The 25118-nt window shown below is 36.6% G+C and overlaps 1 protein-coding gene across 5 annotated transcripts; it reads right to left on the bottom strand.

The window, feature by feature from the left end:
- Window positions 1-2953: 2953 nt before the first annotated feature.
- Window positions 2954-24795, bottom strand: LOC127861943 (uncharacterized). Of its 5 annotated transcripts, XR_008040375.1 has the most exons (15): window positions 24658-24795; window positions 24128-24287; window positions 22983-23093; window positions 20652-20788; window positions 19497-19629; window positions 13355-13467; window positions 12187-12372; window positions 9923-9997; window positions 7861-7985; window positions 7517-7618; window positions 7152-7229; window positions 6767-6815; window positions 5472-5651; window positions 3787-4959; window positions 2954-3729 (listed from the first exon to the last, which is right to left on the bottom strand). XR_008040375.1 is itself a non-coding variant. In XM_052400699.1 (14 exons), the coding sequence occupies exons 1-14, from the start codon at window positions 24691-24693 to the stop codon at window positions 4807-4809; spliced, it is 1638 nt and encodes a 545-aa protein (XP_052256659.1). In that variant the 5' UTR covers window positions 24694-24795; the 3' UTR covers window positions 2954-4806. The 5 variants fall into 5 exon arrangements, 4 of the variants coding, with proteins under 4 accessions (XP_052256659.1, XP_052256660.1, XP_052256661.1 ...); XM_052400699.1 differs by having other exon boundaries at window positions 2954-4959; XM_052400700.1 differs by having other exon boundaries at window positions 2954-4959; window positions 12187-12360.
- Window positions 24796-25118: the final 323 nt, after the last annotated feature.

The following is a 25118-nucleotide window of genomic DNA, read 5'->3' as shown; positions in this document are numbered from 1 at the left end:
GGGATTATCGTTATAAAATAGACCTATCAATTAAAAACATAATTGACACGTACATTACCGCGGGCGGGTGATGACAATCAACAATACACGTGTCATAACCGCGAAAGCGTGATTACCTTGCTTCGTGGTAAATATATTTTCAAATATACGGGTATTGAAATGAAAAAAAGGTCTTTACCGAAATTTCATTTTTGCCGAAAATATTGGGGCGGTGGCCGCCGACCCTGCCGCCCCAGCTCCGACGCCTCTGTACCTTTCTCGGAACTGTTTGAGTCGATTTCATTGAAGCTTGATAACAGAGGTATGACAATTTTTACTTGAAAATAAGCACATTCGTGTCTGAAGCCACATCTTGGAACTGCTTGTGCAAATTTCATTGAGCGCATTCGGCATACATACCCGTGTAAAATTGTTTTGCTTACCCTATGTAACCCGAGTAACTCGGGTAACGGATTTAGTCCGAACGCTTATGGAGTAATTCAAGATGGCAAACCCCGACCGTAGAAAGATAAATAAATAGTTTTTATCAAGTAAAGTCACGCTTGCTAGATTTTCATCCAAATAATAACATTATTTCATATTTTATCTATCTGTTTCCTTTCTCGTCAACCAGGTCAGCCATTTTCCCGCTTCTTGTTGGAAGAAGAAGTATATTCGGACAGTCTTACCCGGCTTCCCGGCTCCGTGAGGTGGGTAGCAATCGAGTGACTCGCGCACCATAACCAGGGTAACACGAGTAATACTCGAGCATTACCCGGGTTAACTCGTGTTAGCTCGAGTTAGTATGCCGAACGCGCACATTGAAACTTGGTAGGAGTAGTAATACGGAATAGAGAATGATGCACGTCAAATTGCGACGCAAACTATTTGTCATTTACGGAATTATGGCCCTTTATGACTCGAAAATACATTTTTTACCTCAAGGCAAAAATGTCAAGGTAACAAATTTGACGAAAAATCCATAATTTAGCTATTACTTCGCTGTGCATCAAGGGATTTTGTAATTACTTTTAACAATTGTTCACCATCATCTGGCTGCGTGTCACAGGTAAGACTTGGAACTCGAGGTCAAGGTCAAACAATGAGGTACGCTTTTTCAAATTTGTTATATTATGCGTCATTTTGTAAGGATTCTACCATACATTAAGGTTTCTGATTTTTTGGGGATGAGTAGCATGCAAGACAAATGACCATATAGGCAAGGTCAAGGTCACACTTTCAGAAAAAGATCATTCATTTGATAAATTAATCATTAGCCTTAACTTTACTACGCATCAAGTGGTTCTGTAATAACTTTCTACATTTATTTTTCATTTATCTGGAAGTGTGTCACAGGTTAGACTCTTGTCTCCTGGGTCATGCCTAGGTCTCATACTGAGGTCAAATGTTACAAATTGTAATTTTATATTATGCCTTATTGTGTAATGGTTCTACTGGATGTGTACCAATCCATTAAAACAAGTCACTTGGTGGGGAATATCAATTAAACGAAATTGCATATTTTAACATTATCTTCCGCTATTAAATGTGAACTAACATCAGTAGGTATTAGTATTATAAGAAATATGATACATTAAATGGAACAAAATATAGTGCAATGCGCATATTCAAGGCAAAAATGTTTAGATCTGCAAGCCATGCAATAAGACTCATCCATTTGTTGATATTTCGATCGGCGTTGCTGTTTAACACAGTTTTTAACCCGAATGAATTCATTAGAATATTTTCAATGGCTGATTTGAGAAGACATACATTTTGGCACAGTTACAATTACGCATTATATATACCGGTAAATTCCATTCCCAAGTCTTTCAAAGTAAGTGCTGGGTCAGTAAATCGCCAGGGGAAGACGGAATGTACTATTAATAAAAACCTTATTTTGATAACACAGTGTTGCTCTAAAGATATTAAATAACACGAATGTTATGATTATGAATGAAAACCTATATATGTGAATGCCCCTTTACTTGTATTGTAAGACAAAACTACCGAAATATTTAGTGTCCATTATATGATGATTTTTATGTCCCCCACCACTATAGTGGGGGACATATTGTTTTTGCCCTGTCTGTTCGTTTGTTTGTTGGTTTGCGTCAAGCTTTAACATTTGCCTTAACTTTTGCAATATTGAAAATAGCAACTTAATATTCGGTATGCATGTGTATTTCATAGAGCTGCACATTTTGAGTGGTGAAAGGTCAAGGTCATCCTTCAAGGTCAAATATGTGGGTCAAAATCGCTCATTTAATGTACACTTGCAATATTGAAGATAGCAACTTGATATTTGGCATGCATGTGTATCTCATGGAGCTGCACATTTTGAGTGGTGAAAGGTCAAGGTCATCCTTCAAGGTCAAATATATTAGGGGGACATAGTGTTTCACAAAGACATCTGGTTTTTAAATTAAAATTAAATTCTACCATGTGTGACGTACGCAGTCTGAAAATCTTTCCTGCAGTTGTTGTGGCTTGATGTTTCATTAACAAGACACAATGCGATATTTAAAGACCAGCGTCACGCACAAATTGTTCTTATGCAATATGCTGCCAGCGTAGCTCCAGCTCAGCCTGCAGTCTTGGCAGGATATGCATACTGAGGAGAATACTAAGCAGATTCCACAAATTCCGTTCGTGCTTTTTATAGTAGAAAGTGTAGCACCTGACCAGACTGGGCTAGTGTGCAGCTTGGCTTGAGCGAGCTGGCCGCATATGCCATAAGACCAATTTTCGGAATACATAGATTTTACACTGTTAAACAAATACCAAGATGCCATGTTTTGATGACGAACGAATAAATTCATAATTATCAATGTGAGGACACATTTATGTGATCTCACATAGTAAAATTTGTATTTACGAACACTATTATGTGGTTTAATATACGTACAGATCATGACAAACCTTTCATGCAGTGGATATGCGACTTGTAAGTGAAAAAATGACACAACACTGCTTAAACATTTGATTTTAATTTAATTACTTAGAAATATATTTTTTAATGGCTTTATTTCAAAGTCAGGATACACCCGGCATATCTTAAACAAAGAATATTTCATGTTTTTGCTAACCCAACTTCGGTATCATAAAGCTAACATGCTTTAAAATTTAAATTAAACAATGTTCAATACAAAATACGTTTGATAGATAATGTTTATCAAATATGAGTGGATTGTGGAAGACAGCCAGTAAATTTTTAGTTGAACTGAAAAGAGATCATATGAAATTTAAATTATGTTATAGAAAACCAATAATTGGTTGAAATATATACAAACAAGTATTGGGTGAGTATAAATTAACATACAATTTAATATAACACAATTACAGCTTTGTCACAAATATAACTGTATTGAAAGCCCTTTCATCGTTTTGGCAACTATAAAACATCTGGCCATTGTGGTATCAGATGATATTTAAACCATCGTTTTGGCTGCTATGTAGCATCAGGCCATTGTGGTATCAGTTGATATTACAACCATCGTTTTGGCAGCTATGAAAAAAACCTGGCCATTGTGGTATCAGATGATATTTAAACCATCGTTTTGACATCTATGAAACATCTGGCCATTGTAGTATCAGATGATATTAAAAGCATTGTTTTGGCAGCTATGAAACATCTGGCCATTGTGGTATCAGATGATATTTAAAGCATTGTTTTTGGTAGCTATGAAACATCTGGCCATTGTGGTATCAGATGAAATTTAAACCATTGTTTTGGCAACTTTGAAACATCTGGCCATTGTGGTATCAGATGATATTTAAAGCATTGTTTTTGCAGCTATGAAACACATGGCCATTGTGGTATCAGATGATATTCAAACCATACTTTTGGCAGCTATGAAACATATGGCCACTGTGGTATCAGATGATATCTTAACAATTGTTTTGGCAGCTATGAAAGATCTGGCCATTGTGGTATCAGATTATATTAAAACCATTGTTTTGGTAGCTATGAAACATCTGGCCATTGCGGTATCAGATGATATTTAAACCATTGTTTTGGCAGCTATGAAACATCTGGTCATTGTGGAATCAGATGATGTTTAAACCATCATTTTGGCAGCTATGAAATATCTGGCTATTGTGATCAGATGATATTTTAACCATCGTTTTGGCAGCTATGAAACATATGGCCACTGTGGTATCAGATGATATTTAAACCATTTTTGGCAGCTATAAAACATCTGGCCATTGTGGTATCATATGATATTTAAACCATCGTTTTGGCAGCTATGAAACATCTGGCCATTGTGGTATCAGATGATATTTAAACCATCATTTTGGCAGCTATGAAACATCTGGACATTGTGGTATCAGATGATATTTAAAGCATTGTTTTGGTAGCTATGAAACATCTGGCCATTGTGGTATCAGATGATATTTAAACCATCGTTTTGGCAGCTATGAAACATCTGGCCATTGTGGTATCAGATGATATTTAAACCATCGTTTTGGCAGCTATGAAACATCTGGCCATTGTGGTATCAGATGATATTTAAACCATCGTTTTGGCAGCTATGAAACATCTGGCCATTGTGGTATCAGATGATATTTAAACCATCGTTTTGGCTATGAAACATCTGGCCATTGTGATATCAGATGATATTTTAACCAAGACGAGGCCAGTTTTTATAAACCAGACATAATTTGAGGTAATCAATATATAAGTCCTTGTTACATGTTTTGATATGCCTAATTTTATATGAATCCATATTAACATACATGTATATAACTAGTTCGGATCTATTAACGGTATAGCTCATGCATTTGTGAATTAATGTTTGTATATCCTCATGTGATAATGCAGCGTTAGAAGTCTATATTCCTCTTGTTGATCTCGATCTGTTCTAAGTACTCTGGGTTTGGCCCTACTTTCTTCTTCTTCCAAAACTTCAGGTTTCGTGTTGGTTGGGATTTGACTACCGGTATCATCTTCTTGACTGTTTCCTCTGCATGTTTTCCCTTTATTAATTGTATACCAAACACATATTTAACATGTGCATTACACAGTTATCTTTGCAATCATGTTACATATCAGTTTAAAAAAACAAATTTAAATAAAACATATGCATGCATGTTTATTTATATCTATGCTAAATCAATATGGCAACCAAAAGATTACTCAACAAAACACTGATGCACTAAACAACACATAAAGTGTTTACAGATTTATGGAAATTCCCAAACCTAACTAAACTTGTTCATAACAATCAGAGAAACGCCGAGAAAAGCTATTAGGCTATTTAGCATATATTAGCATTATTAGTATTTAGTAAGAAATATTTTATTAAATTTTTAAAATGTCTCTACAAGATTAATTTAATGAATTATGCAATTGATTTTTAAGACGAAAGTAATTTTATTCTTGGTTGCATACTCCACTCAGTTGCGTATAAGCGTCCATGCAGTGTATTGGACAGAGCAACCAAAACAAACATAAAGGTTGCAAACTAAGCAGAGTTCGAATTACAGACCTCCTCTGTTGGGATGTGCTGTTTCTTCTCCAGGCTGACTGTTACCATGGTAACAAGCCACATGGTCAGAACCAGACCCACCAACGCCAGCAGAGCTATATCTGTGTGGTCCAGGTACCTGTCTATGGCCAGGGAGAACGCTACAGCCTGAGTCAGCAGAATGACAATCGTAGAGAGCACCTGAAGAATTGAAATGAAATCATTGACTTAACAATATCAATGCCCTGAAAGTGGGTAGCCAAAATTTGTACAATAAGTGTACAACGAAACAGTTATGCATCTTAAACTAAATCTTGACATGTTTATGTTGTCAGACACATAGAACTCTGCCCATGCAAAATAAGCTGCTGAATACTAATTCTTAAGAAAAATTAACAACAGTCCCCTACTGTGTATATGTTGTCGGAGTAAGGACAAGATCACCATAAGTGTCATTTACCAAGCTTAAGCACTTTTAGTAATGGCAGGATGGAGATTTGAATGCTCAAATATTTCTGTTACAATAACAACCACAATATTGGTATGAACAAAAAACTGAAATCCAGTGCATATTCAACGTATGCCCTTTTATCAATATTTACCAAGTTTCATTTACCTTGTTCAGGTATGTTAAGTGTTGTCACATTTTATTTAATGTTTGTTTACTCTTATTTCTGTAACAAAAGGAATTTTTTATCTGTTAAAAATACAACTGCATATTTCTTTCTTCAAATAAGCTTAAGTACTATTTGAGTGATTGCATGATCTAGATTTTCAGTAGGACAGACAGACAAAACTGCAATAACCTACAGGTTTCCTATATGGCATCCTAACCCCATACCATGTTTCATAAACAGAGCAAGCATACTGTTTGAGTTATCGCAAACACACAGACTGAAAGGGGATGGGTGCGTATTGGTAAACTTACTGTACAATCATATGTTACACTGCTATTTATTAATGACTAATGACTCTTAAACCCCACCACTGTGTATACAAACATATCAAGCTTGTATTTGAACACATTAAGTTTTGTTTACAAAAATATGCCAGTGGCATTGATGGTTTTTGTTGAGGACAATTATATCAATATTTTGAATTCAGATAAATAGTGGTCTACTGTATGCCTCTAGTCTTCAAAGTATCACAATGCCAAAAACAGTTTTCATGTCGTTTTGTAACTGTGCAAATGGAAAATAACAGGTAAGGAAGCAAATAACAATTTTCCAACTAATCAAACATGAAAAACACGCAAAATAAATATTTTTGGACAATTATTATCAGTGAACTTGAAGTTAAACTCAGAAGTGTAATACCTCAAATATATGATGTATGTTAGCAATCGGATGTATCCAGTAGCATGACCTACACAAACAACTAGCAATATCATACAGTACACATAAATAAGTACTAGAATATTTAAGAGCTGCCAGGTGGAAATACGTAGTATATTTACACTAACATTGTTAAACGTATACATATTACTGTTAATCATCATTTCCCAACACTTGCAGTAGTCAGCTGCATATTCAAAGAAAGGGCACATACAATTTGTAAGATGAATGAAATAGTGTCAAAAGCAATAATACTACATGTAATTTCATCAAGGAAATCATGTTAACCAAAGTACAATGTAAAGAGCTTTATAGTTTTATCTTCGAATGTATGCAAAAGCTACACCATCTTTCTCCAGGTACTGACCTGAAAGGCCGCAGCAGAAGGACCATTAGCAGGTACACCCCGGTAACACCCATCTGTACACATGCCTGGATCAGGGGCCTGAACAGTGTCACAGGCCAGAGAAATGCTTAGTAGGACACATCAAGATTGAAAGGCAGAAATATGGGAATCATTTAAATTTATTTTAAATGTTCATTGAACTGAGAATTGGTGTGATGATCATTGAAATGGCCTGTTTTGAAGTTTGTGCATTTCTTTAGCAATAACATGTTGAGAAATATAAGATTATTGTTAACTAAGTAAGAGTAAGTAGCTTATCAGTACTGAAAAGCACACTACTTAATCTATGTACATACTGCAGCCAGATAATGATACTCTTCACTTACGTAAAAGGGTACATTTCTGTAATAACAATAGCCACCAGCTTGCGTAGTATCTGAACAGTCTCCCAAAAACACATCTTGTCTTTGTATGTTTCATATACTGGACTGCAAGTCAACATGGATTATTTATTTAGTGTGTTGATTAAATGATAGAACCATGCAAGCGGTATGATGTAAGCTTATTGCATATTTATTCTTCTAAACTGCATAAAAGTAAATTTAACTTACTTATCTAAAGGTGCAAATATAAGAAACGCTTATGCTATAATGTTTGTTAAATTTCCTTAAGGTAAGCTTATACCAGTACTTTTTACATTTTACATCAAACACACCAAATAAGTTGGTACCTATACTTGTGCCACTGTGAATACAGCAAGGACCACTTGTTCTGCCTGAGGGTGAAGAAGACGATCAGTAATGGGAAAAGTACACCCAGCAGCATCAGGTAGAGGCCACCAAACAACTGGAACACCTAGAATATGATAATCACTCTTAACATGCTACAAGCAGCAGCATAAATTCTGCAGTCATCTTAATTTTATTTTACATAGATGCTAACCCAGCTTTTTAAACTAGCAGACCTTTGTAAGAGTCAAATAAAATTTTGAATAGAACGTCCTGACAGTAGGCCTGAATGAATGCATGGATTTTTTCCTATTTGTAAAAAAATACCAAAGCTGAACGTAATATAAAATGTGCAATATACAAACAGTTATCCCATTTACATTAACAGGTAATTTTATTGACTATTTTGTGAAATGTAAGGTAAACAAAATACCAATACTGCATGGGCTTTTATGAAAAGTGATACAGCAGTTCAATTTGCAATGATGTTAACTGATTGTTCAAGGTGAAACAATTTCCAATAAAAGGCTAGAAAGATACAACAGTTTCACACTCAAGTCTAGACATCAATTCAGTTTGTGTGTGCCCTTTTATATTCAGAAGATCTTTTAGCGCCATAGCGCTTTTACTAAAAGGCTATGTTCTCATATTTAGTAGTTACTGCGATATTGCATTCTGTGCACTAGTATATTTTATATGATGTAAGTTTTGTTGTTCCCTATCCTGGTATTTGTTTTGACCAAAATATTTTAAAATGTTTTAAAATTGACGCTGTGAAATTGTGACCTCACTTTAAATGCATTGTATAAGAATTAGTCCACCATATTGACCAATTTATTAAGCATTATCACGATGATTCCCAATTATGTTTATATTTTTAATCAAATTCAATAAAATGTCCGTCAAACCACTAAAACAGTTCTGTTTGAAGAATGCGTGTATTAATTTTTGAAATACGGTATATATTGATGTTTCGCTTGTGGCCCCGCTGTTTAACTTTTATGTTTATATTTCATTGCCATTATTTTGTATTTTCGTTTGATGTATCTATATATATATATTATAAATAATATACAAAAATGTGAAATAAGCCACGATATTTTAAGCACTTTCCCCGTAATTGATTTGCATGAGATGCTGCTTAGAAGTGCGCAGTAAAAGACATCCACTTTGTTTGATCAAATTGATTATCTGTCACCAACACCAACCAAAGTCAACGCCGTATATCTTTGTAAAAGATATTAATTGTTAAATGTAATCCTGTTACTTAAATATACTGAGTAATATATGATTATGCATTAAAAGCATTTGATGAAACACATCATTTTGTAGACCAGTTGTTTTGGTTTAAAACATTTTCTAGACATCCCAGATATTTGCTCCTCACTGAATATAACAAAGAGAAGACCATCGCACATGTTATCGTTTGTTTTATTTATTCAGTCATTATGTGAAAGATAAAGCAATAAGGGAACAAGGAATTCAAACTCATTAACTGTTGCTCCCTGCTCAGGTAACGGATCAATAATTACATGTATCAAGGATTAGAAGACGACGAATGCTTAGGAGCGTCTGCTTTACTACTGCAGTGGGTGTATTTACCAGCTTGTAAGTCGACATTGGCCATTATAGTGTTTATCATTGAAATCTGTACATATTGGCTGCTTTCAGGGAAACGGGGCCTAATGCATGTCAAATAAGATTAGCCTGTGCACACTGATTAGCCTGTGCAATGCGCACAAGCTAATCAAGGACGACAACAGCGAACAACTTCAATGCATTCAGCGCTTTGAAAATGTCATGATTTCATGAGTGATGAAGCTGCAGTCCTGACAAGGCATGCACACAAACACACACTCTCCAACATCCAACATTGTGCAAGTTTACTGTTAGCCAGATCAATATTAAAAGCTTGTGTCAACTAGACCTGCAACTAGCACCTAATGATTTAATTGTTTCAAACCACACTTCATTGAAAGCAAAATAAAATACAAATGTAAAATAGGAAGGAATGTGCTGAATTTCAACAAAAGCTGTAATATCATGTATTTTATTCCAACCTACCTGGAACACAAAGCCATTGCAAGATACACTATTGTCAAGCAGAAATACATCATCAGTTTGATTCAGTACAAGCTTCTGAAAAAAAGAAAGATGTAGGTTAAAACAGTCTTTTATAACCTTTATTACAAAGAGAGCAAAAAAATAAATAGATCAAAGTGCTCAAGACATAATGTCCAAATCAATTATTACATTATAATTACAAATTCTGTCACTTTTATATGAATGCTGCCTTCTGATTGGATAAATTGTTCACGTGACCGGTTTTTCATTTTCCGATGAACCCACTTCGTATGCAAATTTAAACATGAATATTCATGGCGCTACTTTCTGGTCATAAACAAGTTGCCAAAATAACGTCATGTTTTGCGCGAAACTTAATAGCGTTGTTTTTTATTGGTCAATAGCGAAATGACGTTATATTTTTTTGCGCGAACTTCAACGATATACCCGTTTGACGGAGATGAAACCGAAACTGAATATAAATTCATACGCTAGATTAAAAATGACTTTTATGACCAACAACGATAGAATTTCAGCTTTAAGATCATTTTGTGTAGTAATTATAAGAATTGAATAGCATTTTTCAGCATTTCATCGGTGTATGAAAAACGCCGTCGGCGTTTATGCAAATTAGGCGTAATTTTCCCGACAGGTCATACACCGATGAAATGCAGAAAAATGCTATTCAATTCTTAAATAATCACCGAATTCATGTGAACACAACATTGCACTACATAATTTTCATTGTAGTGTCTTTGAATGTCTGCAAAGACCATACCATCTTTATCCAAGCACATACCTGAATGAGCAAATATATACATTTATTGATGTTACTTAATTTTCCAACAATTGCTGTATTGCTAATGTACACGTACATGCATGTAACTCAGTTAATGGGCGATCGCTATAAACCCTTTATTAAATGAATGCATTTTAATTGCTTATCCAATAACAGAAGTCAATAGGTCTCTGGTAGCATAAAATATTATAATGTTATACATGTATTTGCTATTGTTTGATTCTCATCAAAAATATTTATTTTTTCCCTACAATGGTGGAGTTCCACACATTATCATTAAACCACCACAATATCATTATTCTTTTACAAGCTGTAATCATAAGAATTAAAGTTAGTTATAACGGAGAGGTGACATGCACAACTGAGAGGAGACGGGTACCACATATAATCAAGTAGCGGAGAGAATACAGGTAATTGTATAATTCTCTATTTCATAAATTGTATAACATAACAAGGCTTTTTAAAAAATTGTGACTGTTGCTACAGAGGATCAACCTGGATGTGTACTCACCAGAAATTTAAAGAGGTCTTTACAAACACAGACAATAATATTAAATATTAGAATGAGAGATTGAACACTGAAAAAAAGTTTCCTTTCATTTACTTTCCCTCTTTCATGTGTACAAAGCAATGGTGTATTAACATACACATGTGTAGCTTTATGATGCTTGTGCCCTGCCCTACACATTTCATGTTGAAACCTCTGACATCATAACTGTTCAGGTTTCCAGTCTTTTTATATCTTAGAACACGTACTAATCCTGAAACAGTGTAACAAACACTGCAACGGAATGAGTACTAAACCCCTTCAATCCCTTGAGATAGGTAAGCTTCTTACTCACAAAATATGAAAGCCAAATCTCCATGCAAACTTAAATTATTGAACACAACTTTTATATTTTTAGTAATGATGGCATTGACGTATTGCCTTCCCAAAATACAATCCTACATCAGGTTTCAATGCAAACATGCTTCATGTACATACATATTTCAGCATGATCGATGGGTAAATGAACAATGAAGTTATTCATGTGAAACCACCTATTAGAGTTTGAGAGCAGACAAACTTACTTTGGCAAATGGCTGTTTCAATCCCATAATTCATAGAAACTTCAGGAAATCTGATTGGTTGGCATACTTGACCAAGATATCATGCCCTCAAGTATTGTGACTTAGTTCCATGATGATAGAATTAAAAGATTAAGGGAGTACAAGGTTAATTTGGCATTTTTTTAAATTAAATGGCCATATTTCAGAGGTGCTTCTGAGAATTTTGCTGGTAATTGAACTTGGTCAAGATATTATTCCAAAACACATTATAAACAAGTTCCATGATGATCTGATTTAAACGTATTGAAAAGAGAAAAGACATTGTCTTGGATGCCAAACAGCAGGTATTCCCATGCTATGTCCTGTTATTCAAGCACACATTAAAATGATTTTTCGTGCAATAATTGCTAATCACCTTGGGTACTGTCTCTGAGCACAAGTATGTCCTAACTGCTGCTAGAGTTACAGGAGCGTACATAACCACAGCAAATATGATGACAACACGTCGCGCTGTGGTACGACGATTCTTCTTTTCTGTCCTAAGCCCTTCATTGCCAGTATGATCTATAGGTAATTTTGTACTCAGTTTCTGAAAAACAGCCTACAGTCAAATATTGGATATCACATGTGTGCGCTTATCGTTTTTTTTATAATAATTCATTAGTAACAAAACTTGTTACATGTGATATATGTCTCTTAAGCACATGCTTATCAGTGGAAAGGAGATACAGTATTTATCATTTAAAACATTGAATTGTGACTGTTATCTTTCATCAAGAGCACTGACAATATTTGCAAAACATCATCTGGTCCCGGAAACCCGATCTGATGTGAAAAGTAAGACCTGCTTGGAAAAGTTTCCGATACATTTGGCTGAATTTCGGTAGGGTAAGTTAATCCAGTTCTATAATTGTTTTAAGGCATTTTTGAAATGAAATATCTTTTGGTTTATGCAAAGGATGTATTATCATGTATGTTAGAAAAATCCTGGTTATTATTATTCAGGATTTATAGAAATATGGATATTTGAAGTCGACGATGCAGGGATTTGTCCCCTATTTAGCACTTTATTGACAATTTCTTTAAAGGTATGCCAGTGAAAAAGTTTTTCCACCGAAAATGATATCAACCAATGTCCCCCGAGTAACATATCCGCCAGGGTTTCTTACAAAAATTCGTATTGGTGGAGAAATTCGACTTTACATTCAACATAATGATGAAAAAATTACCCCAAACAATGCCAGAAATAGGGTGACCACAATAACTGACCTGGAGTACTTGATGTACACCTTGAGCACTTAGTGATCAGGTGAGCCAAAATAAAAAAGAGGAAACAAAATAGTGAGAGACATATTATACAAAAGTCAGTTTCCTTATGAATGAAAACACTGCAAAAATACACATATATCTCCATTTCTTCATAGTAATTGAGCTCTAGTGATTCAAATGCATAATTTGTGAAGCAAGGAGACTGTTACATATATTTCACAAAATATGCATGCAGTCTTTTCACATCAGGAGGAACACCAAAGCAAGATTTAGACCACCTGTTCAGCTTCTCAACGTTTGCAGTCAGTGCTTACCAAGCGTTTATCAGCTAGGGCACCCACAGTTAGTGCAATAGGAGGTATGATCATCAGAATGAGCCAGTCCATGTAGAAGGGCAGCATGGCAGGCCAGCTGGGGAACATGCATTCTGTAACAATACTCTGAATGGCAATAGGATGTAGGGAATGACTTCATCGCAGCTATGACGAAATAGAACTGGCCTTTGTACGAGTATTTAAATGGTCTTGTACACAAGAATGCATAAGATAAAAAACGCTTGTGAGTTAATATGGATGCATTTTTCTTAAAACTTACAAATCTGTAATAAAAGTAACCAATGTGTTCAATATATTAGTGTGACATCTACACTTAACTGCTCTTCTAACCTGAAACGATAATTGTTTATCAAACGGCTATTTATCTGATGAATGTTTTTGAATTCTGACAGCAACAACATTTAAAGTAAATGCTGTCCTCTTACAAATTTGTATCACAGACAACCCAGTAAACAATCGTATTCACCACTGGTGAAAACTACAACACTAAGTATCATAATAAACCATGTGTTGCATTTAAAATAATCAACATACATAACATTTGTAGCGAAATTGCCAGCCTACGATCACTTATTTTTATAAAAGTAGAGTGTACCCATGCTGCGACGATAAGTTCGGTCAAAGAGGTTGAAGAATCACTAAACAAGAGCCAGAATTATGGAAGTTTGCCGAAACACATACACGACCTTTTTTGACAGGGCTTCGGCTTGATTATTAGCAGATGACAGGTCATGAAACTCTTTAAATAAATATTCAAACATATTCTCAAAGCATGATACAGACCTTGGACGAACAGGGATCATAAAACATCGGATTCACACATCGGAAACCAATAAAGCAACCACCACGACGTGTGCCAGTACACATGCACTCATAAGTGGATAATCAGCTTGAGCAAATGCTTGAGAATGATATCATTCGACCAAGCACGAGCCATTGGGAAAGCGCCACTGTTCTTGTCAATAAGAAATACGGTAGCAAAAGGTTTTGTATAGATTACAGACGTTTGAATGAAGTAACCACCAAAGACGCGTACCCTTTACCCCGTGTAGACGAGTCCCTGCATCAGCTGTTTGGCGCGACCTGGTTTTTCATGCGTTGACTTAAGTTTGGGGTATTGGCAGGTCGAGATGTCTGAGCAAGACAAATCCAAAACGGAATTTGCGCCTAGAAGAGGTCTATTTGAATTTAATTTCATGCCGTTTGGTCTTTGCAACGCGCCTGCTACATTTGAGCGCTACATGGAAATCTATTTAGCAGGATTCCCCTGGAAGATATGCCTCGTCTACCTCGACGACATTATACTTTCAATGAAATGGTAGCTTACCTAGATCTGGTGTTAGGTCGGTTCGAATCGGCAGGCTTCAAACTTAAGCCACAGAAATGCCATCTAATCAAGAGAGAGGTAAATTTCCTAGGACATGACATTAACAGCTCAGGCGAGCACCGTTCATAAAAAACAGAATGCGTCAAGAACCGGCCCACCACTCGAAGTGTAACAGAAGTCAGATCATTCCTAGGTCTCTGTAGTGATTACATACGGTTCGTTCAGGATTATTCAGCAAAACCCTTGTATAAGCTTACAGAAAAAGACAAACACTTTGTGTGGCCTGAAGCTGCAGAAACTTCATTCAACACGTTTAAGGGCAAACTTACCACTTCACCTGTTCTCGCTCACCCGGACTTTAGCGTGCCGTTTGTCCTAGATACAGATGCTAGTGACCACTCGATTGGAGCCGTTCTCACAAAAGGTCGATGTTCGGGAGAACGTCATCGCTTACGATAGCCGCATATTGTCGAAGACAGAGAAAAGATACTGTGTGACGAGAAAAGAAATGCATGCATTGGTATACTTTGTGAAATATTTAGGCACTATTTGTACGGTCGAAAGTTTCTCGTAAGTACTGATCATGGTTCTCTGAGATGGCTATTGCGGTTCAAAACCCCATAGGTGCAAGTTGCTCGTTGGCTGGAGGTGCTTTCAGCCTTTGATTTTGAGATCGAGCATCGTCTAGGACGAAAGCATGGAAACGCCGATGGGCTGAGTAGAATTTCCCTGTCGTCAGTGTGGACTATCAGGAAGTATAAATGCCGTTGATGAGCATGACTCCGAACCAGACACGATAGTACGAGAAAAGAAATTCAAGCTAGAGACCAATATGTGAAAACTATTATGTCCTGTTTTGATGCCACCTTTCAGTGGCGTGGCCTCAGGGAGTCATTATTTGAAGTCAATGTGGATTCAGTTTGAAACTCTAGACTTGCATGACGGAATTTTGGTTAGAAATTTGACACCCATTGAATCGACCAACGAGAATATTGTACAAAAGGTCATACCTTTGGCATACAGACGGAAAGTGCTCAATTATACTCACGATATTCGATCTGCGGGACACTTGGGTGTACAGAAAACACTTAATATAATATATTGCGGGATGTGAAACATGTGCAAAACGATAAGGACCAAACCGCACGAAACATGCACCGATGCAAATCGTTCAAAGTGACTATCTTATGGAGAGAATAGCTATCGATATTTTAGGAGAGTTGCCAAAAACATAGCACGGAAACCGGTACATTTTAGTCATAGCAGATTACTTCACAAAGTGGACGAACTGTTTCCCCATGAAAGATATCGAGGCCGCGACAGTCGCTTAAATTCGTGTAGAGAATCGGAATCCCAAACATTATTCATTCGGATCCAGGGAGATAATTCGAAGGGAAACTGTTCCATGAAATGTGTCAGCTGTTGCGTATAGAGAAGACAAGAACAACGCCATACTTTCCCCAATCGGATGGTATGGTTGAAAGGTTCAATAGAACTTTAACAACCATGTTATCTGCATATGTCAACGAAAACAAGACAAACTGGGATGATCAGATACCATAAGGGATGATGGCTTATCGAAGTTCAAAACACGAGACTACTGGCATGACCCCGAACAAACTTATGTTAGGACGAGAAGTTTGTACTCCTCTTGACTGAGCGTTTGAGCTTCCAAGAGAAGAAAAGTCAATCTCTGTGAACACATGGGTATGGCAATTACAGGAGAGGCTTGAGACGGCACACCAGATGGTCCGGCAAAATACCGGAAACGAAATGCAACGTCAAAAGAGAATACATGACAAGAGGACAAATTATGAGACCTTCAAGTATATTTTCCGGTAAAGAAAGTAGGGATGTCGTCAAAACTGGTATCGTTCTGGAGGGGCCCCTATACGGTTATTCGGTAGTTGTCAGGTGTCGTATATGAAGTAGATTGCGACAGAAATAGGACTAATAAAACAGTACATTGTGCTAGGCCTAGACTTAGCGTACAACAAATATGAGTAGGAGAGGATAAGTTTGAAGGTCAGGTTGTTAGCATGATAGATATTGAGCCTGGTTCAGAATGTAACATGGTCGAGGAATTTGATGATCAGTTTGATAAAGCTAAAGGTAGAGCTGAGAGAAATGAATGTGTAGATGAGTAAGATGATAGGGTAGAGGTTTCGTTTCATGAACGAAAGAGGAAACCCCCTGCTTGGGCTAAAGATTATGTATTCTCTATTTTTAGTGGAAATATGACTGAAATGGCGAAAACCAAAACAACCCCACGGAAACCTCTCTGCACAATGTGCAGAACATTGATTCCAGCTGGAGAGAAGTACGAAGATCACTTGGTCAGGTGTGCCATGACTAAGGAGAATGTGATATGTGGGTAGTGTGATAATGTGTTTAAGAAGCAGGATTAATTGCAAAAACACCTAAAAATGAGGGACGATTTGATGGAAATGATAAAAAATCGAGAGTTGAAAATGAAGAAGCAGCGTTGAAGGAGTTGGATAAAAATGCTAATGCGGCCCTGAAAACGCCATTTTCGTCATCGCGAACAGCGATTTACAAAGATAGCTTAGAAGCATCGCCTACGAACAAAGGCCACGACACCATTACCACCAGGGATCAAGAATGCTACCAGTGAAAATTTAAGGAAGTGTGAGATAATCATCAAGCAGAACATGACTGAGTTAAGTAAGAGGCATTGTGTAAAGGTTAAAGAGGATGGGGAAATTTTTGAAACCTCAGTGCTAGTAAGGAAGGATATGGCGGCTGGTACCAACAGTTTTAACATTGGCAAGTACCTGCAAGCCAGAGATATCTGCCCTGATAGTTTGCGGCTTGAGCTCGAGGAGGATGGACGGGTTAGGCTTGAATTTGACATGGACTGATTTGGTGTTCAAACTTCGTCGATTCAAAGGGATATGAGTCCCCTCAATATATTTTGACAATGTTGAACCTTTATTTAGAGGATTGTGTGTGTTTTTGTTATTAGATGTATGTATTGAAAGTCATGTTTGTAACACAGTGGGAAATCATTTAAAAATAGTTCTGTAGTCGTTTCGTTTAATTTTTTGTTTGTTTTGTTTTTGATATTGTTTATGGCTCCGACATGATATATCGTATAGTTTCATATATAACCATGTGCAGGTAGCACATATGGTATAAAACATTATAGGTTTTTATCAATCACTGTTCGTTTATTTTAAAATCATGCACGGGACGCATGAAACCGGAGGCGTGGGTAATGTAGCGAAATTGCTTTCCTACGATCAGTTCTTTTTATAATAGTTGAGTGTAACCATTTGCTTTATACGGCATCGTTTCTATTACAATTATTCGCATAAATTCATAGATCGGACACTCGCAATTCAATTTGGGTGATTCATTCATTATTCCGAGGTTGGTTCTCAAGGCGTACACATCGAATATTATTAGGTAAATAAATGTCCCTTTCTGTCTACCGAGTAATTCCACATCGGAAAAGTGACAGAACTAGTTGTTAGTAAGGGCTTGTATGCTGAGTAAACCTAGGTGGAAAAGCAACAGTTTATATCTAACGCTAATAGTTTATGCTTTGACGTTCGTCTACGCATAGTTTCAGACCAGGCTCATCCATAGTTTCAGACCCAGACTCGTCCATAGTTTCAGACCAGGCTCATACATAGTTTCAGTCCAGGCTCATCTATAGTCTCAGACTGGGTTCATCCATAGTCTCAGACTATGCTCATCCATAGTCTCAGACTAGGCTCATCCATAGTTTCAGACTAGGCTCATCCATAGTTTCAGACCAGGCTCATCCATAGTTTCAGACCAGGCTCATCCGTAGTCTCAGACTAGGCTCATCCATAGTCTCAGACTAACTCATCCATAGTCTCGGACCAGGCTCATCGATAGTCTCGGACCAGGCTCATCGATAGTCTCGGACCAGGCTCATCCATAGTCTCGGACCAGGCTCATCGATAGTCTCAGACTAGGCTCATCCATAGTTTCAGACTAGGCTCATCCATAGTTTAAGACTAGGCACATCCATAGTTTCAGACCAGGCTCATCCAAAGTCTCAGACCTGGCTCTTCCGTTGTTCTTATTGATTAGCTTGTTGCACTGACCCGGTTTTGTTGATTTCTACTGTGATTTATTATATGCACCAATCATTGTTGTATCCAAATCCTTTGTTTCCAATCACCCAGGTAAAGCAGCCAGGCGAAAATATTATACATGTATATCCTTAGCCAGCGTGAATCTCAGTCTGGTTAAAGCCACCTTGCACGTTACACATTTTACCTCCTATGACACGCAGGAGTAAACTATTGTTTCTTATATTTCAGGACCCGCTTCACATTCAGTCTTTATATTTCTTTATATTGCTTTCGAACAACTCTGTATAGTTTGTGAACTACAGTGTAAATTAAGTTATTAAATTTCAAGACCATGAGAGTAAACCTCGTGTTTAAAACGGTAGACACTGCATTCACAAGTAAAAACCTTTCCAGATCTGGAAGAGTTTCTAGTCGTTTCTATCCGTTTTATTTTTCCACATAATGGAATATTTTAGGGTTTACTTTAAAAATGTTCAATGAACTAAAAAATAAAAGTAAATAATCATAATATTTTAAATGAACGATCTCCACCTGTTTCTTAATTACAGCAGGGATACAATAGAGTTATGCTCATTATGCTTGAAACCAGTAATCCATATGTGTGGAGGCTGGAAGCAACCATGAACAAGTTCATATTTCACAAACATAAACCGATATAGTTATATGCAATCTCAAACTTTTATAAACATCATTGAAACCTTACCTGGGGCTATCAAATAAAATGAGAAGAATGAAAAGTTGATGACTCCTATCATCTGCAGGATCATATCTGGCCAGGCCACTTTGATATGTACCGCTAGTACGAGGCACTGGAGGAAATTACACACCAGCTTAACCTAGAATGTAAACACCTTACTTGTCAGAGTGTGTCCTACGACGATGCAGATTGCCCCAGTCAAAATACAACAATCCATGGACTGACAAAAAAAAATATACAATTTAAATCCCTACATTGATTCTCACAACAATACTCGTGAGTCGCATTTCAAAGGAGCTTATTGGTCACACTTTTCTGCAGTCTGTAATTTATTTCTAAGTATCAACTAGATTACCGTTGAAGATAAACTCTGTTCATAATTAAGAGGTTGCTTAAATTAGTTGCCTGTCCACTTGAAGGGTCTTTATAGACTGCCTCAGTTAATACTCATCCATCTGAATGAAATGATACCGTTTATGTCTAAGGATTCCATTGTTAAAGAGGTAATATTATCTTTACATAATATGCGCCATGGATACAAAAGTTTGTTATTATGAGCAGCAAAACTTTTACGCCATAGTAAAGATCTCATTGTTCTATACGTTATAACATCAATATGCCCATGCTTTCAGCGCAAATGATGCGACATTGTACATGTTTGCATATTATTTGAGCGCTTTTAAACAAAACAAATTATTTAAACCATAAACAAGAAATGTTCAATTCTTAATCAGAGCTTGATTAATTAGTCTGTTCATCTATACGAATGACAAAACAACAAAATGCGTGTCCCACTCAAATGGCAATATCATGTTTTGGTAAATAAGAATAATAATGGTATATACCAAATGAAAACAAAATTATTGTTTGTAGGTAATGATTACATTATCCAACTTCTTCAAAGATAAATAGAGTATAGAAGATACGTTTGATTGCCATTTTACCATTTTTCTAACGTTTACACTTTTCAAATTTGGATCTACCTGTTTGTTAAATAACTAGGTTATTTAAATACATTTGAATTAGGAAAACAATTTTTTTTAACATTATTTCAGGATTCAATAATTAAGTCATAAAAACCGTCATTGATTTGAAAGAAAGATACTTACAGATTTCATGTACAAATCAGATAACACTATGATCACAAAACATGCAGAAAACCTTGGATGCTACAGATGTTGTGAAGCCATTCCGGTAGGTGTTGATAAGCAGAACAAGCAGGAACACCGTGAGGCTCACCAACTGCCACGGGAACTGGGGGCAAGGGGAGCAGGAATTACCCACCCTATAGGTCATAGCTGCAACCAGAAAATGGATGAATAACATGGGAACTGAGTGCAAAGGGAGCAGGAATTACACACTCTAAAGGTCATAGCTGCAACCAGACAATGGATTAATAACATCGGAACTGAGTGCAAAGGGAGCAGGAATTACAAACCCTATAGGTCATAGCTGCAACCAGACAATGAATGAATGACACAGGAACTGAGTGCAAGGGGAGAAGGAATTACCCAACCAATAGGTCATAGCTGCAACCACACAATGGATGAATGATACAGGAGCTGAGGGCAAGGGAAGCAGGAATTACCCAACCAACAGGTCATAGCTGCAACCAGACAATGGATGAATGATGCAGGATCTGAGGGCATAGGAAGCAGGAATTACCCAACCAATAGGTCATAGCTGCAACCAGACAATAAATGAATGACCCAGGAACTGAGAGCAAGGGGAGCAGGAATTACCCATCGGATAGGTCATAGCTGCAACCAGACAATGGATGAATGACACAGGAACTGAGAGCAAGGGGAGCAGGTATTAGCCACCTGATACAGATAGGTCATAGCTGCAACCACACAATGGATGAATGATACAGGAGTTGAGGGCAAGGGAAGCAGGAATTACCCACCAGATAGGTCATAGCTGCAACCACACAATGGATGAATGACACAGGAACTGAGAGCAAGGGGAGCAGGAATTACCCATCGGATAGGTCATAGTTGCAACCAGACAATGGATGAACTGATTGCAAGGGAAGCAGGAATTACCCACCTTATAGGTCAAAGCTGCAACCAGACAATAGATAAATGACACAGGAACTGAGAGAAAGGGGAGCAGGTATTACCCAACCGATAGGTCAAAGCGGCAAGCAGATAAAGGATATATGACACTGGACCTGAGGGCAAGGGGAGCCAGTATTACCTACCCGATAGGTCATACTCATAGCTGCAACCAGACAATCGATGAATGACAAAAGAACTGAGAGCAAGGGGAGCAGGTATTACACACTCTAAAGGTCATAGCTGCAACCAGACAATGGATTAATTACATCGGAACTGAGTGCAAAGGGAGCAGGAACTACAAACCCTATAGGTCATAGCTGCAACCAGACAATGGATGAATGATACAGGAGCTGAGGGCAAGGGAAGCAGGAATTACCCACCCAATAGGTCATAGCTGCAACCAGACAATAGGTAAATGACACAGGAACTGAGAGCAAAGGGAGCAGGTATTACCCAACCGATAGGTCATACTCATAGCTGCAACCAGACAATCAAAGAATGACACAAGAACTGAGGGCAAGGGGAGCAGGTATTACCCATCCAATAGTTCATGGCTGCAACCAGACAATGGATGAATGACCCAGCAACAGGGGGCAATGAGAAGCAGGAATTACACACCCAATAGGTCATAGCTGCAACCAGACAATAGATGAATGACCCAGCAACAAGGGGCAAGGAGAGCAGGTATTACCCACCCGATAGGTCAAAGCTGCAGCCAGACAATGGATGAATGACACAGGAACTGAGGGCAAGGGGAGCATGAATTACCCACCAGATAGGTCATAGCTGCACCATACAATGGATGAAAGAATTTATAACTAAATGAACATATTATGTAATTAAGACATTTGTTTCTTTAATATGATAAAAAAAAATTACATCAGTGTTGTAAATTTTTCTAATATTGCTGAACTGATGTGATACCTTTTTAATATTCAGAAATACAAAATCTGGTCCATTGTAAAATTCATTGCTCAATTTTAATAAGATGCATTCCTTTGAGTCACATAATCCCATAATCACAGCTTTGTAAATAATTATCTTAATAAATAATATGAATATTATGATTGACTTAGTAAAAAAATGCCCTTGCTTTGTTAATTTAAGTCACTCTATGCCAAGGACTGAATTATATGAGAATTTGTATAGATCTTCAAACTTTTGAATAAATATTTGTTAGTAACAGTTCTGCAAAACCTGTAAGACTGTCAGATAAACTTTGGCAAAAATTAACAATGTTAATTACAAACATTTGGGCACCATCAGACACAAGGTCTGGTGATAAATTGGAACGGCTGGCAGATTGGCCAAATGTTTTGCAAGATTCAAGTGTGCAACAAGTTTTTAGTTTTAAGTATTGTGAAGCCTTGAGTAATCTTCAAATTAACCATAACTTGTAATTAACTAAATTGTGTGTTAATGCAAAGATTACCATTGGGGGTTTTAATGCACTTTTCACACATGGCTCCTGCTGTCCACCTTAAACAATTGTTGTTTGACAAACAGTTTTGATGAAACATGCACTCCACACACAGAAATGACACTGAAAAAGATGCAAAATCGATTAACACATAACGCTCAATTAGTAGAATCAAATTCACAGATGTAGTCAGTTACCTGCAGGCTGCTGCAATTATTGTATAATTTATTTGTCTTAAAGTTGACTATTCCTCAATAATCTTCTACATCTAGAAACAAACATTAATGTTTCAAGACGTATTTGTTTATTTCAGTACGATAAATGAAAATTAATTTTATTTGCTTAAGAAGTTTTTTTTATTACTTCACGACTGTACGTCATTTATGACATCATCATACGTTAAAGCTTAAATATTGCTTGTAAATAGTATTCTGTTTAAAATGAAACCATAATACCATGTGACATATTTCTAGACAAGATGGATTATGTTAATATGCAATAACAGTCATATCAAAACAGTAGACTAGTGGAATATATTTCTAAAAAAGAAGCAGATAGATAGATTTAGAATCAATCTCTAGTCATTAACTTAACATATTAAGTTTATTGTCCCTAGTACCATTACATGTCATTTTTCTATATAATATAAGTGGGTGGCAAACAGTTATATTTTTTTTATCATGAATAACACCGTGCCTATACCACGTGACTTTTTAAGATCTGTGTTGGGAGAATAAAGCGCGACCCAGTTAACATTTTTAATGATGTCTGTTTAAATATTTCACCATTTTTAATAGGATAAAGTGGAGAGCCCGCTCATTCGTGAGAGTTTTCTATAGGTATCATGATCTTTTTAAACAAATAAGTGTTTTTTTCATTAAAGTGCAACCGCGCGTTTGCAATATGAAGTCCCCACACTGATTCGACAATTTTCTAACCATTCAAACACACGGTTGAACTTTACTGAAAAAATACTTATGATGAATACTTCTTTGCGTTATGAAGACACTGTTTAAAGTAGAAACAGAAGAAAATGTTATGACGAGAGATTCGTGGTAGAATTATTAAAATCTTTTGTAATCGTGGCATCATGCATGAAAAACATTTGTTGGAAGCTCTAATCTACCTGTTTCTATTCTTAATTTATAAGCACTTGCCCGTAGAGTTTGTTTCTCCTGCTTGAACTTCTGTGGAACCATATGTCACATTTCCACAGTGAAATCCTGCCAGGAAACTTTCATTTTCGGCTGAGGCTCCACTAAAGCTAACTCCAAGACAAAGCACATACACACTTATTAAGAGTGTGAATGAAGCAATCTGAAAGAGATTAGAATGATCATTCATGCAGGGAAAGCCATTAAGAAAACTGTTATACCAGGTGTCTGTTGAGATAAGCATTTGTCTAGGTAGTAAATCATTGTGTCTCCAAAACAGTGATTTTGATTTTAAATGTTGAAAGTTTTTATCTCAGTATGTTTACCTGGTAGATCTTACAGTGTTAGCTCACATCCTAGACAAAAGCCACACCATTTGGCATCATTAACTTTATGTTAATAAACTTATTTTCAATAATTAAAACCTGTCATTTCACGATTGAGTTTTATGCTGGTGATAACATCGCGAAATTGTATTACTGTTGGCTATACTATTGCAAGATATCATACGAAATAAGAACAAAATGGCTTACATGTTTTTGCAAATATAAGACTTTAAGAATCCCCATTTCTGTATTTAGTCTTTGAGTTATTTACCCAAACTCATTTCTTGTTTTCGAAATATTACGCGCTGATGTAACTTGCTTCACAAGTTTTTATTTTGATGCATACGATCAAGTCTTTTTTAGGTTAAACCGGTTACATTTTGTGATCACACGTAATCCTTAATTGGCTATCAAATACAAACACATTAACAATTCATAACCACGTTATTCTGCAACGATATTTCAATATGTAATGAACAATATGTATTTTTTTCAAGTACCTGTGATATGAAGTGTGTTTTTATTTTAACAAAACGGATTTTTTTGTTTAATATACGCTTATTTGAGCATAATCAACCAGAACATTGGCAACATCTTTGAAGTAAATGGTGTAACACTGTCACTGTGCAGTGTATGGGGATGCGGACACACTTTCGCCCAGTTACAAT

Source organism: Dreissena polymorpha, chromosome 16, assembly GCF_020536995.1.
Source record: "Dreissena polymorpha isolate Duluth1 chromosome 16, UMN_Dpol_1.0, whole genome shotgun sequence".
Lineage (NCBI taxonomy): Eukaryota > Metazoa > Mollusca > Bivalvia > Myida > Dreissenidae > Dreissena > Dreissena polymorpha.
This window is presented reverse-complemented; position numbering and strand designations above follow the sequence as displayed.